General features: G+C 41.5%; 1 protein-coding gene across 1 annotated transcript; it reads right to left on the reverse strand.

Moving 5' to 3' along the window:
• Positions 1-1057: 1057 nt before the first annotated feature.
• On the reverse strand, positions 1058-15734 carry LOC120751999 (interleukin-2 receptor subunit alpha-like). Its single transcript, XM_040062595.2, has 7 exons — positions 15539-15734; positions 6886-7071; positions 6557-6679; positions 6025-6252; positions 4247-4300; positions 3275-3347; positions 1058-2003 (listed from the first exon to the last, which is right to left on the reverse strand). The coding sequence occupies exons 1-6, from the start codon at positions 15612-15614 to the stop codon at positions 3295-3297; spliced, it is 720 nt and encodes a 239-aa protein (XP_039918529.1). The 5' UTR covers positions 15615-15734; the 3' UTR covers positions 1058-2003; positions 3275-3294.
• Positions 15735-16074: the final 340 nt, after the last annotated feature.

Genomic DNA, 16074 nt, shown 5'->3' on the forward strand with positions numbered 1-16074 from the left:
TCACTGTTTGCCTGGGAGAAGTGACAGACCCTCACCAGAGTTGCAGAGAGTAATAAAGTCTCTCCTGAGCCTGTTTTTTTCTGGGATAAATAATCCCAGCTCCCTCAGACACTCCTCATAGGACTTGCCCACTGGACTCTTCACTAGTTTCATTGTCCTTCTCCGGACTCATTCCAGAACCTCAATGTCTTTCCTGAACTGAGAGGTACGAAATTTGACACAGCACTCATGGTGTGGCTTCACAAGTGCCAAGTACAGGGGGACAATCTCTGCCCTGGTCCTGCTGGCTACACTATTGCTGTTACAAGCCATGATGCCACTGGCCCTCTTGATCACCTGGGCACAGCTGACTCATGTTCAGCTGCTGTCACCAGCACCCCCTGGTCCTGTCCCACTGGGACACTTTCCAGCCACTTTGTCCCAGCCTGTAGCACAGTCAGGGGTTATTGTGGCTGAAATGTAGGATCCAGCACTTGGTCTTGTTGCATCTCATTCCATTGGCCTCCCACCATCGATCCAGCCCACCCAGATCCTTCTGCAGACCCTTCCTACCTTCCAGTAGATCAACATTCCCAGGATACTTGACATTATTGATGAACTTACTGAGGATTCACAGGATAAGACACATGGTACAAATAAGTCCTATTCCAACAGGAATAAAAAAAGCCATGGGAAATATAAACATTAAGGCTATAGAGTGAGAGTAACTCAACAGGAATACTAACCAGTAAAGCAATGACACATACACTCTATCTTGAAATAGAAAACTAGACCAAAATGTCCTCATGTCTCCTGAATTATAAGGAAGGGATCCATCCCATTTGGCTTTTGTCATACGCCACGTAAGCATATGTTAATCGGGTCAATCTGGGCATTGCTAAAGTCAATGCAGAGAAACAGGTCATGACCCTGAGTCATTTGACATATATATACATAAATAACTATATCTGTGTGTATATAAATAAATACATATTCACATACATATATTATAGAACAATTATATATATATATATTTATTATTATATAGAGAGACACAATAGGGTAAGATGAACTGCTCTCTAAAAAGGACTTGTTCCTCCCCACTGCCTTCCTCAGACACAGATACTTGCATTCAGCCAGGTGAAAACCATCTTACCCAGCTGAGCATGGCTAAAACAAGGCAGAAAACTATCCAGACCTCACAAACTCCTAATAATACAAGAACATGTCAAGTATTATGTGTGCTTGAGCCTGTCCTCAGATGCCTTTGTGCTGGGCTCTCTCACACTCTGCAGATACGAAAGGAGCTGTCAAATTAATCAGCTGCCACAATCTGCAGCATCCTTATCTGAGCTCGAGGAATGATCTAGGAACTGTCACAGAAGGCACTAATCCAAAATAATTGGGAAGAGGAGAGTGATGAGGAATGCATGTATATAGTGAACCATAAGGGAGTCCAGTGAGATCTTCAGCTGCAGTGCAGGGGATGAAGGGGTTTAATTTCTAAGGGGAACAATTTGAGGAGAAAAGTGTGCTTGCGCTTGACCCAGCTGGGCAGGGAAGAAGCAAGGGGACGTCAGGTGTCCAGCAAAGCTGCTCTGTGTGTGAGGAGGGTGGTGTGTGGGCTGAAATGATGGTGGCACCATTTAATGTTCTGGGGAGAATGGTCCATATGTACTCCTGGTGGCTTGGGAGGGGCTGCAGTTATATTAGAAATACATCTGCTGCATGGCAGGAGGAGAAGTGGGTTTGGGAGGCAGTTTCAGCCAGGCTTTTTCCCCATCTGTCAGTGATGGGGTGCAGTCCTCCTACCAGGACTCCGTAAGTGAAAAGTCATGCTGTCTCCACAAGAGTTAGCTGTAACATCTTCTGTCTCCTTCACACGTTGGATTTGAATGTCCAAGCTTCCTCCTCGTTTGCCACTGCTGGTCTTAGGGTTGCTGATACAATCTGGTTTCTTCTGTGGTGGGTCATTAATTTCAGGAGTTTGTATCTGAATGACACAATTCCCTGAGAAGTCTTCCCTATAACAGGAAAAAGGCTTTAATATCAGTGGGAAGAAGCAGATTTTCTATGGCTTCTTCTACATTTACTTTGAGAAACAAAGAGTATTTTTTGCAGAAGACACCATTTAGGATCTCAGTTACTCTTTCATTTGTCAGTTACTATTTCATCTGGCATTGGCTATTTCACCTTTTTTCCACCACAAAGCCAGTATTATGTAGATAATTCTTGACACTTTTTCACAAAGGATATTTTCAGAAATCCTACAATGGCCCAGGCAAGCTGCACCATGGTTGACTATCTTGACTAAAGCATGTTTCAAAGTATTTTTTACACTTTATATAGCTTTATCCAGCCATGAATTGACAGAAGTCTACTTCTGATGTGATTTCATGAGGACCTCCCTTCTCACTTTTCAAGAAAAATCCCCATTCAGCTAAGAAGTACCAGTAATTAATAAGGAACGTGAAGAGAAACAGACAACAAGGATTAGCAAAGAGAGGGAAGAAGAGGAGAATTCCCAAATGTTAAATGAGGACATCTTGGCTTAAGTAGGCTGGGGAGCCTGTGAACAGGAACATCCTTGGTGCATCTCAGTGTAGTAACAGAAACAGGGGGAAGGCCAGACTGAAATAAATCTGAAGTACAAAGTTGTCATGATACAACTCTGAAATCAGGGGGATGAAGGAAACAGAATTATGTGGCTGTGGTGGCAAATGCTCCCCCAGACTTCCCACAGCTTAGCTGGAGAGAAAGAGACTGATTGTGTAATCTATATGAAACAACGTGTTTGCATAATTAACCTCTATTTTTCCCACAGAATTAATCTCCCACCCATTATTTGAACTGCCATTCTCTGTTCCACAATGGCTAGGACAAATACTGCTTTGTAGAATTACAGAATCACAGAATGATTTGGGTTGGAAGGGACCTTAAAGTCCATCTCATTTCATCCTGCTGCCATGGGCAGGGACACCTTCCACTGGACCAGGTTGCTCCAAGCTCCATCTGACCTGGCCTTGGACACTTCCAGGGATGAGAAGTCCAAAACCTCTCTGGGCAACTTGTTCCGAGATTTTCTTTGATTTCAAAATCTGATTCCTCCTTTTCTTGTGACAGTATTTAATGGCTGAATCAGACAATCCCAAAATCCAGGGTCATATTTAACACCAAAGGAGATGTCCAGAAATCTAAGCAGTGCAATAGGAAGAGGCTAATCTCGTTGATAACTCTTCCACCTCTAGGGATTTTTTTGTTAGTTTTCACATTTTCCTCATTTTGTCCCACTTACCTTATTGTCTTCTTGGTGAGTCACACAAAGGCAGTGGGAATGATAAGCAGAACAAAGCATAAAGCTGTAAAACCTAAAAATCAATATGGTTAGTACCTGGAATTATCTTAATTATTGCATTTACTCCAGCTGGGAAAAACAGGCAAGATTAGGGATAGAGTCTCATCTTGCCCCTCTGCCCAGAGGCAGGAATTTTTCCATGTTCCCCCATTGCTCCCAAGACCCAATCAGAGGGGACTCGGGCAGGTAGAGATTGACCACAGTCAAATAGCTAGGGACTACTGATGTTGTGGTCTCTGGAATAGTTTGCAAAACTCCTCTTTCCCTTCTTTCATCTCACTCCATTATTCCTTCTCACCATAATGCGCACTACAGTTTTCGGCAGACTCCAGCTGGAATCAAGAGCCCTTGTGCAAAGTCTTGTGCATATGCACAGTAAGACACAATTTCTCTTTCATCAGCTAATGGCTGAATGGAAGATGGAAGGGAAGAAGATGGGAAGGAAGAGAAGAAAATCTCTTCAGACTAATATAAATGCACTGGTTTAGCTGTGAAGAAATGTTCTATTTACCTGTCTTCTTTTTATTCCTTTGAAAATGTGAGAAAAACTCAACATTGAAATATTTACTATTTTTTTTTCTGCTCTTTTCCAGTTGAAGTGATTCACTGAATTCACAGAAAGCCTCAAAGAAGAATCTGAAAATGCCTCCATTTACAAAACAGACTTTTGGTTGATCTGTTTTCTTTTACATTCCTTTCAAATCTTTGAAAACTTCTTTATAAAAGCTTAAGTGATAAAATAATCTGTTTATACTGTCTTTACTAACTTCTCACGCAATACATGGATATAGATCGGTCTTGCAGTGCACTAAGTAGCTTTTCTGGCAGAAATGGGTCTCTTTGGAATAGAACAACAAACTGGAAAACCAACTAAGTGCTCTGGGTGATGAAGTCTTTAATAAAATGGCATACCTGTCACTGGCAGTGTCCCTGACGAAGAAGGGGAAGAGGACAGAAGAGCCAAACCTACGAAGAGAGAAATTCCTGATTTTTGTATTAATTTGCTCTTCTGATGAAGAACACCAGAGCAGTGATGAGGACAGAGTCATGCAAAGAGCCCACTCATTCCAGCACCAAGGTAGAATCTGACAGCTCACCCTCTGCACAGAACACTTTAAAATTGCCATGTTTGTTTCTTGGCCATCAGCCTGGACACCAACATATCTGCTGATCTGATACCTGGCGGGCATGAAGTGAACTGGAATGGGATCCATCTAAGATCTTTACTTCACATGAGACTAGAAGAATGATTTTCAAGGTGCCAAGCTAGTACTTGCAAACACGGTTTCAACGAGGACCTGTTTTTGCCCAGAAATGTAAGCTAAAACTTCCCTGGTGCAAGAAATTAATTGAATTTCTCTTATCCTGAAAAGGAAGCTCTGATCTTGCCCCAGCATGAGATATGGACAGATTTTTAACAAGACATTCTGTAATAGTGGTTTCTTGATAAACTTCTTTGTTGCTGAATGCTGAAGGAGAACTGAGAAAGTTCCAGCCTCATTACAGACATCATATCATAACAAATACCCAGGCAACATTTTAGGAGAATAAATATTTCGTGCTCTCTTTGCAAGAACCTGACCTTGCTGAGGATTGAGAGCATTTTGCAGGAAACTGGAATTACTGTTTTGTTGAATTAAAGGCTGAGGGGGATTCTTTTGTTATCCAGTCCTATGTTTTTCACAATCCCAATTTAAAAAATTAAAAATATTTGTAGTTTTTAAATATATGTCATTTCAATAGGCTGCAATGTTTTCTAGGACTGGTTTGTTGATGGGTTATATCCATCACAATGAGAAGCACTTTTATCCTGATAGCATCAAGTGAAATTTTCAATAGTGTCACAATGGAAGAGGAAAGACCAGACAGCAAATTGTGACTTCTGTACTGGGAACACTCTGAACCAGGCACCACAGGGAAACAGATCCATGAAACAGGGGAGAAAATACAGGGCTGATGCTGAAACTGTGTGTGCAGTGGTCTGATAAGGTTACAAGGGCTGGAATGACAAAATAGGCTGAATTTCTCACTGACAGCCATTCATTTTACAGCTATAAAAGCCACAGCAAACTTTCACAAAGCAGAAATCTGTACATTTTCCTGGAAATGTGTGAAGTTTCTTCCATGAGTACAGACACCTATTTCATGGTTACTTACCAGGTGATTAAGTGAAGGAATCTGTCTGTGTATATTATCATCATTTCAGTGGTAAGTTATATTCAACTTCTAAATAATACTATTTCTTTTGTTGGTTTTAGTATAGGTACCTTGATACAGTGCACTGTTTTATGTTATACTATAATCTGCTAACAGTTCTTTTAGTTTTATACTATGTAGTAAGTAATCCTGATGAAGATCTTTTGTCTGTTACCTCCTGTTCATTTGTCTTAATAAACAACTCATTTCTATATAAATACATCTGATTTGTCATCAATAGAACTTGCAGGGCAGAGTGATTCTTTAAATTTAAACTGTTGACAAAATCTGAGGCTAAGGAAGGATTTGCTTTCATTTAAACCCCTTTCTGCGAAGGCATTTAAATACACAAGGGAGTTCTTTCTTCCCCTCGGGGGCAGGGCTTCTTTAGTAAACTTTTTTGAAGCTCCCACTCTCCCCACGACAGCTGGGGGTGTCTGAACCCCACATAAGCAGGTCAGGACATCGTTGTGGTATAATCACAACCACCTTACCTGGCCCAATGGTCTGTGGTGGCCACTGGCTGCTGTCATTGGTGCATCTCATGTCAAGGGGGGTCCAGATGATTTTGCCATTCTCTTCCTTGCACGTCCTGCTGCCAAAGGTGGGAGGTCTCTTATCATAACCTGTCTGGCATTTGAAATGTAAGACTTGTCCCACGTAATGTAGTCGGGGCAGCCTTATCGAGGCATGTGGAATAGTCTTGGGAGGACCACAGAAATCTGTGGGAGCACAAGGCAGCACACAGTTAAAGCAGACAGATTTTTTATACTGTTTTCTGTTTTCTTGAAAATCTTGTGTTCTGAGAAAATACACACAAGCAGAATATACCAAGCCTTTCTAATTTTTGGTTAGGATATAAAATACTCATTTGCTTACACCATATCACTTATTCAGCCAAGATATTACAGAAATAATTTCTTTCCCTCTGTCTGCAAAATAATTAAATATTACTCACCATTTTTACACTACTTACATGGAAATCAGCAGGACAAGCATTACAGTATTGAATGAGCTCTTATTTACCTTTTTGTTTGGACTCTGAAAAGTCTTCTCGCTTCTGGGGTGCAGGGCTCCTTGGTTCTCTTTCTGGCTCCTGTGTAAGTCCTAACTCCATTGTGGGAGCCGTTGACAACAAATTTTTCTCATCTGTGGAAAAGTTATATTTGCTGAGTTACAGCAGGACAATAATCAGAAAAAATGTGCCAGAGCACCCAAGCTTTTAGAGGTTTGATAGAACTGTTTCAAGCTCTAACACAGAAAAGTAAGCACTTTCTGTGCCCAGATTTATTTTATATCAAGTAACACTTTGGAGAAACACTGCTATGTATAGAAAGAAGACAACACACACTCACCAAAGCATTCAAATAGACTGTATTTCCAAACAGCACCCTGCTGTTCAATCTTACACAGAATTCCTGGGTATGCACTAGCTTTTCTGACATAGCCAGGGTCACACTCATAGTACAGTTTGGTCTGTGGTGGATACATTTCAGCAGTAACATCAGCAAATTCAGGCGTTGGAAGATGTGGGCATAAACCTGCAAATAGAAAGCCTGAGAATCAGCACAGCCTGGCATTTTACTTTATGCATCAAGGACTTCCCCATTCTCAATACCAGATACGTCCAGCAGACGGACAACATGAAACACTATCAATATTTTCTTACTGAAGCTGTACACAATTGTTTTGGAGTCCATGTACCTGCAGTGTGCAGCCCTTGGTCTATGGAGTGAGGCACAATAGGCAAAAGTAAGCAATTAAAAGTTGCAATCATCTATAAGCAAGCATTGGGAATGGGCTTAGACTCTCAGTTCTGTCTCAGGACACTGAAGAGCAGCTTACTGTGAAATAAGTTTGCAAACCTAAATGCAACTTGTCTCAAAACAAGGACGTGAAGTGTTGTGTCATCAGCAGATCATATCTAAATATACTTCTCAATCAGTTGGAATGAATTAAGTTAGAACATTTCAGTGCACTTGAAAAGCCTGATCAAGCTGAGCTGGGGACCCAAAAATTGACAAAGGCACTACTTAATGATTATTTGAGGCCTAAAGGCTGAGAAATTAAAGGATCAAATAGTCTGGTTGCACCAAGGCTGGCACTCTGGATCTTCGGGTGCAAAATCCGTGGCCCTTTACGCTTATGCATAACAGTAACAGCTATCAGGAGTGAAATTTCTTAGTCATCATATCCTTGCATTTTCTGCAGCCATAATTAATGCGGCCTCAGCAACCAGCAGGAATGACTGCAAAAGGCCCTCGAGTCCCTGATAGCTGTTCATCATTTGGTGTCTGCCCTTGACTCCCAAAGAACCTTTTCCTCGAAAGACCAACAGCAACTCAACCTGTGACTCCCAGCCCTTCGATATTTTCTGCCCTTTTCACTTTACATTGTCTTGCTGTTTAGAAAAAGTCACAAAGTTTGAAGAAGGCAACAACAAAAAGTATGTGAGCAGTTTAACAGCTAATCTGCAAAAAGGTTGTTTTAATCCCCTTGTACCTTTGTGTTATCAAAGGATTTGCCTTGTAAACTACATCAGACTGTGGCTTTGAGAGAAGCGACTGCACCCGAAATAGTTAACCACATGGTTTACCACAGACTGTCAGGGTGATTAAAATTAAAGAGCTATCAGATCAGCAGCAAGTTGAGATCATGTACTCTCACTTTCCCTGAAAGCTAAAAGCTTGTTTCCCTCAAGACTTCAAAAGCCTCTTTGAAGCAGATCACAGATCTGAATCTCAGTACAAGGCACTCAAACCTACAGCTCATTATTCTCTTCTTAAGAAAACCTGAAACATTTAACCTATTCATCATAAAGGGCAAACATTCTTTTAATTGATGATCAGGTATTGGGTTCTTCTGAACTTGAACACATCAGATAGGGATTGAGCAGAAATTATGCACTTGGGAGATGGTGAACATCTACATTGCAGCTGGATCTCACACAACCTTCCTTGGATCCAGCATTTTTATTTCATCCACACTTCGCAATTTCTTGTCTTCTCACATCTAAATAACTGCAGAATCTTCTTTGACCTTTACAACCATATTCTTTTCTCTGCTCCAGAAAGGATTTTGGAAGATGAATTTCCCAGGTCTCATTGTGACCTTGTGCCTGCCTCCCTTTGACTTTTAACTGTTTCATTGTCACATAAAATATTTTGCTCCCATTTTCAAGAACCTTTTCCTTTGCAACCATCATAACCTTTTAAAACTCCAGCTTCTCGACCCATGCTAGAGTTCCTCACCAATGTGTTTGATATCAAAGCCATCAGCTTTTGGGTTTATTGTTGCACCAGTCCTCACACTGGGAGAAACCGTATATGAATACGGATATTGCAAAATATCCTTTGCCACAGCTGCTCTTAATTATCTCAAAGTATCTTATATACCTTTAGAAGTGCTTCTCTTTATGTGGTTTTTTTCTAGAAAAAGTAGATACTCAGCATGTAACCCATGCACCCTCCTGCCAGGCAGCTGTAGGAAGTGAAAAGATCCTCCCTGGGCCTCCTTTTCTCCAGGGTGAGTTCCCTCAGCCTGTCCTCAACAGAAGTGTGCTCCAGACCCTTCCCCAGCTCCACTGCCCTTCTATGGACGTGTTCCAGCATCTCCATGTCTTTCTTTGGTTTCATGTCATGGCACCTCCTAGAATAGTTTGGGAAGACTGCAGAGGGGACACAGACTTGGTGAGGTCTGGACCACACTGACCTCTGGAGTGAGTCATGCCTAAAACTCCATTCCATCTTTGTGCCCAAGGAAACTGCATGGTTTGCTTCTAAAAAAATCAATGCCCTTGCTGTGTGAATGGTAAAATAGCCAAGGGATTGGAAGAAACCAGGGAGCATGGAATGGCAGGGTAGATTTTTTCCTTCACTAGATTTCTGGTTTTTTGTTGTTTTTTTTTTTCCACCTTCTTGGTAATTAGCCAATCAGCTTGTTTGAGTTGGCATGATATGAAAATATCAATCTTTTGAAAGGCCAGCACATCTGGGCATAACCTGCCTCACAGGCTGTGGTGATCTAGTTTTGCACAGCCCGGCTTTCCCTGGATTCTGCATCCCTCCACAGCTGTTCCAGGGTTGCACTCCTGCTATTACTGGTTTGAAATACATTACCTTGAGATGTCTCGATGTTTTGTTTGCCTCATTTTCCCTCTGTGAGAAATATTCCAATTATTCGTCCCCATGACAAGGTGTTGTGTACCACTATTTCTTTCTCTTTCTATCCTGATGTCCACTATTCTCTCTTTCCTTCATTCACAAAATTCATCAGTCCCTACCAACTATTCTCACTTCCCACACCCCAAAAGTATCTTGGGATTCCATTTCTCTGCACTTAGAGGTAATAAATGGGCCAGACAGAGAGGCTGGTGTAATTGTGTTCATGGGGATTTAGCTCTTCTGTCAGTTGCAGAATTATGAGAACACTTAGCTCTCCCAAGGCAGATGGGAATTTCTGTTTCTCCCCATATTAATGGATTTTTGGTGCCTACAGCATTTGTGGAAATTCTGGAGGTGGTTTCAATTACTATGATGGAGTGGATGGAGACAAACCCTTGGAATTAGGAGACTTGTGTACTGAGAAAACAGCCAGCCATGAAATGTAAAAATTCAAAAGAAGTTATTGGTTCTGCTGGAGTGTTCCTTAAATTAAATTTGAAAGGTTTTTTGAGACCTGCAAGCTTTGTCATCTGAACCAACAGATAGGTGTGAGCTGATGCCATTTGAGATGTCTCAGGGCATCTAGGATTTCCACATGAGCTGTCAGATATCACACAGGGGACACTGGAGGGAAAGAAAACCAGCATCTAAATCAACATAGGTTCTTTCAGGTTTCCTCCCTCACGTTTCCCATTCAAGTATGTTACTCACCCAACCACAAAACTGCTCTTGGTGGGTGTGCAGGCAGTACCAGGCTTCATGAAACCCTCCTGCCTGTTTCTCTTCCATGTCTGAGTTGGCAGAGCAGTGATAGATGAAGCTTTAAAACAACACCTTCAGTCCACAAGGAGTGAGTGGGGAAAATTTGTAACAGGTATTTTTAGTGCTAGGTAAAACACAGACCGTGAGTCATGCCACAATAACCTAAACTCAGAACTTCCTCTGTCATGTGGCTGTGTGTCACCAGCGCTGACATTATTCTGATGTCAAGTTAAAGCAGCAAAGTGCAAAAATAGGATGATTTTCCCCTTAAAAAAAGGCAGTAGGATGGGATAGTAGGAAACTGAATGTTCTGAAGTTTTGGGCAGAAGCAGTGGAAGAAACGAGGCATTGCACACACCTGCCCAGTTCAGAGATGAAGAGCACTTCTCCCCAGAGACAGCAACAAATCAAACCAGGCCAAAATGAAGATATTTCCCCAGCTTTGCCTGAAAAGCTAAATCAGCCTTGGGGATTTATGTGCTGTGTGAAACTGGGCTCTCTAAATGGTGCATGAAGACGAAACTGATACGGCAAAGCAAAGGAACTGATACTGACAACAGGACTGAAATGGTAATGAACTTTTTCTAACTTCAAAACTTATTCCCAAAGGATCCTTTAACAAGCAAGCCTCAGCTCTGCAGGATTCTTTCCCCCATTAATATAATTTGTTGCTTAGGTGAATTTGTAAGATGGAAATAGATCACAGATGTGGGGTTGGGGTACAGACTCCAGCTTTATTGTAATTTGTCCGTGAGATTATAATTAGCTGTATCTTAGATATAGAGAGATTATCTTAAAAAATAATTTGAGTAGTAGTGAGTCTGCAGTGTAAGTGACAGAAATACAGGGCAGATAAAATGACCAGGCACAAGTTTTATTACAAACAGCAGTGGAGGAGAGACCAGCTTTAGGGGGATGGAGGGGGGTTTGAATGTGCCCAGCTGTGGGGAAAAAGAATGTCCTGTTCTAAGGATCTGGCAGTTCAGTCCCTGCTAAGTTTGCTGTACCAGATGTCTCTGTTTGAAAAACAGTGTAAAATAAAATGCAATATGAACTGTCAGGAGCTCTAGGTCCATAAAAAACTGGGTTTGTGAGAAATGCACTTGGCTTAATCCTGCTGACCAGCTGTTTGCCATTGACCTAGGCAGTGGAATCTAATGCAAAAAAAAAAATTCCACATACAGCAAGGCTAGAGCAGGTCGCACAGTGGACTAATCTTTCTCGTGCTAAGCTTAATTTACCCTCAGGAATGTGCCTTCTTAGCTCCTTCTGTGAGAAGTGGAACTGGGCAAACCTCTCTAGAGTACAGCTTCTCCAAAGCAAAGCTTTAAGATGCTCCTTTCTTTTTATCAGCTGCAGTGGTGGAAGAATGTTCTTACATGCTGACATTGATAATCAGAGTGGTTTACCGGATGCATTGATAAATCTCACACCTGCCTTAGCAGGGAGGCTGGGCTGGGGACTTGGACTCAAAATGTGGGATCAAGAAAAGGGAGCATCAAGAAAAGAAAGTAGGAGAGGGAGGAAAACTAGCCTGGGCATAGTGTGCTGTGTAGAAAGTGCACTAAGTGAAGGATGGGGAACACTTGTTTTTGTTTCTGGGTGTTTATAACATCCTTGGTTCTGTGGTAAAGCCGCAGAGCTCAGACTCTCTGAATGCAACCACAGCACATGGTTTTGTCACAGAACAAGGAGCCAAGTTTTGAGAATATCATACGTGAAAACCTTGTTTTGGTGTGTGACATTTTTGTTTAAATAGGTAACCTCAGTAACACACTTTTCTTTGATATTTTCATCTAAAAGGAAACAAAAATCCTCTTTTTAAACAGCAGCAGAGATACAGATTCTTTCCTTTGTCTGGAACTTTCTCAGCCTTGCATTTCTTAGGGCTGAAAGGGCAGTAGAGAATATCCTCTCTGAAAGTAATTGAATGGTCTGACAAGCGTGTGTCCCAGTCTTGGAAAAGTGAAAAAAAAAAAGGTCTAGAGAGGAAATTTTGATTTCAAATGTGCCCTAAGGACTCATCTCACCTGACTTTGGAACTTAGTGTGATCATGGAGCTTCGCCTTGAAGATCTCAAGAGCAAGATGGAAATTTTCTGTACCTGGCAATGATTTTTCTGATGTCATGAATGAAGTATTTTCCACACACAGGGTTATATGGTGTCTATGTGAGGGCTCACACTTTACAAATGAAGAACATTAAAAAAAAAAAAAAAAAAATGCGCAGAAGATGACAGAGTGCTGCTCCCCTGGCAGAGTTGAGAAACAGGGATTCAAGGGAGGAAAGTCATGGAAGGACTTTGGAATTGTGGGGTTTTGGGAAGCATTGGAGGAGATGGAGCAAAAACTCAGTGAGCCACATTGTTCCAAAATTCAGGACCAAGGTCAGGGAATGGAATCTGTGGGTAGAAAATACCCAGAAGCTGGGCTTTGAAGATAGCATTAATGCAATAAGGAAAACAGGGCAGACAAAGCTGAACATTGAGGGGATACAGAGACCAAAATAACACTCTGAAGGCAACAGTGAGCAAAGTCAGAAGCAGTGGCTTTCTGGAAATAGATGAAGAGTGGATTTTTTTCTTCAATAAAAGGAAAAAGGACATAACATCTCACTTCTGATGAGGTGGGAAAACAGTTCCTCCAACTGAAGAAGCAGGTACTGCAAGATCTCCATCTGTAATATCTGCTTTTCCTCAGCAGGATCACATTTGTTAATGATTTTTTAAAAACATTTTTAAAATGTAGCTGCATATTGAGCCCTTTGGTGCTGAAGGCCACTGTAGCTGAAAGGTTTATAAAGGTATTTGCTCTCTAGTTGACCTTACAAGAAGCACTTGTCTGTGTTTGACAATTTTAATGTACTCTGCATTGCATTTCAAATCCATGGGAGCCAGCACTAATATGCAATTATAATGGGAAAGAAATTCCTCTCATTTAAATGACTGAGATCTGGTACCCATCTTGTGTGAATGAAATTCACTTGAATCAATCTCTTTCTTTTGTGAGTTTCAATCCTTCCCAGGTTTAAGTTGCAAATCTATTCAGTGTATCCCTGTATGATGAACAGCAAGATGGAAAGGTTGTAGGGGTGCAGACCAGCTTTTACCTTGTGTTTAAACCTCACTTCAAGATTCACCCATGCCTGCAGCTTCTAGGCACTGCGGCTGTGTAGAATAAAGGAGATAGATCTAATGCTCTTCACAGGAAAACCAGCATTTCTCTTCTTTTTAGCACTATGGTGTAGTTTAATTTTTATTAAATGAATTGTCATCCCATGCCTTAACTTCCCCAGTCCCCCAGGACTTTGTCCTCTCAAAAGACTTTGAGAACTATCAGTGAAACTGTTCTGCAAAACAAATGCTTTTTATTTCCTTTTCCCTCTAGTTATATTTATTCCTGATAGTGCATTTAGAAAACACCATCTAGGGCTGGATCTATTTACAAAACTGAACTTGCAGTGCTGGGACAAACTGAAAATACTGAGGCAAAATAATTTTAAAAGCACTGCATGTGCTGAAGCCTGGTTGATTTTTGACAAGTTTGACCCAGTCCCTTTCCCTTTGCTCTGCTTATGTCTATTCCTAGGTCTCCTTGTTGATTCCCCTAAGGAATTAAGACCAACAGGTCTTACAGCCACAACACCTTAAGTGTCTCCATGACTAAAACCCCCTAAATTGGTAAAAGGTGGCATTTCTACCCTAGCATATTATTTGCAGGGAGAAATTACAAATATATATATAAATATTATGTTTAAACATTGGGAGAGACATTGAAAATAAGTACAGGAAGCTGAGGAAATAAGAGCTTAGAGATACAGTGGAGAATGCAATGCTGTGCATTTATTTATTCAGTGGTGAAAAAATTACATCAAATAGCATAAAATGCAACTGCTCTTACACCCCTCGATTTTTTTTCCAAAAAACCAGAAAGATTTCTGATAAACCAGAACTGCCAGCAAGAAATTTCACAACATGTTCCAGGCAGAGTAATACAGAAAGTGTGATCTGAGGTCCCTGACTCATCCCAGAACTGATCCCACTGACACATCTCTGGCTGAGTGTTTCACAATGCTGCTCTTGCACGCTGCACAAAACACTTCCCGTGGGCTCTGGCACCCCATCTGGCAGTGAAAATGCCCCATGGAGGAGAAGGTGCAGCACTTACTGGCAAAATAACGAGAACAAAATCACCCGGGGCTTCAGTATTTGCGAAGGTCCTTCCTGCATTAATGAATTCGGTCATTAGCAACACACTCTTCCCTTGAGACAGCCAGCCCTGAGGAAAATTCCCAACCCTGCTAAAGATGATCCAGCTGCAATTATAGTACCAGAATATCTGAGAACCTGCCTTAGGCTGTGTCTGTTCATACCTCTCAGTCTGGACACCATCATCAGACACAGAAGGAAACGTCACATTTATGGAGCTCTGACAATGGAAGATTTTTTTTCCTACCTTTGAACAAAGCAGTTTAAATTTAAATACACTCATGTGTCAGCAGACCGTTTCTCAATGCACACACTTGTCACGATAAATAAGCCAAATAAGCAGTGTCACCATTTGTAAATGTGTAAAATTATGCTGAATTGGACTAGCTGTCTCCATTCACAGTTCACAGGCACTGCTGATTGAGAGGCACGGCTGAAAAAATATTTCATGCCCATAATACTCATAGCAAATTTGGATGGCGCCTTTTAATTAATAGCATTGCCATCAATTTTACCTACAGAGATACTGGCATCTCAGTGTATATTTTTGTTCCCTAAAGTTACAAGTAAAATGGAAAAAGGAAATTTGATGGGCTGCCTCAGGCTGCTTTGATCTGCCCACTGATCCAATGATGGGTTGGAGGATACATACATTAGTCAGACAAAAAATATCCTCTAAAGCTCTGGATTTTCTGGAGTTGAAAGTTTGTGGGCACAGAACTCATTTCTCTCATTTCCTTAGAATAATAATTTCCTTAAGCTCCTTAACACCTTTCCTTTGCTGAAAGGAGTCAAGATGTTGTGAACACCCTCTAACAGCCACCAAAAAACCCAAATAAGATTTTCCCTCCCCAAATGGCAAAAAAAGTCTTTTACCTGGCTTGTTCCCCTTGATTAATCCAAACATGAGCCACATCAAAAGCCACTTGAGCTCCATGGGACTTGTCCACATCTTCTCCCCACACCTCTGAGGATGGTGAAGTTTCTCAGAAGTGACGAGCTGTTGCCAACCAAGCCAAGGAGCTGATTAATGCTTGATGAGGCATCTGTCGTGCCTGATCACATCTGGGAGCGTCACCCATGTGTGCAGCAATGGCTTTGGTCAGCAAATCCTCATTTTGCTGGCTCCACTGGAAAGAACAAAGGCTGCTTTCTGTTCAGCTTTTAGCCTGTTATCCAGGAAACCAAACTCAATGCTCAGTGTGGCGGAGTGTGCCATCGTGTGTAGGAAGTGGTTTGACAGATCAGAGCTCCTGGCTCCAGATCTCTTTCACATTTCACTACAGATGAGGTCAGTAGAAAGGGGGAGACTTTAATAGGTTTGTTCAGGCACTCAGCCCCAAATCTGTGCCTGGACAGGTATTAGAGAGGGACCATGGCTGTGGAATAGATGTCTGGTGCATGACAATGGA

The sequence above is a fragment of the Hirundo rustica genome, chromosome 4 (assembly GCF_015227805.2).
Source record: "Hirundo rustica isolate bHirRus1 chromosome 4, bHirRus1.pri.v3, whole genome shotgun sequence".
Lineage (NCBI taxonomy): Eukaryota > Metazoa > Chordata > Aves > Passeriformes > Hirundinidae > Hirundo > Hirundo rustica.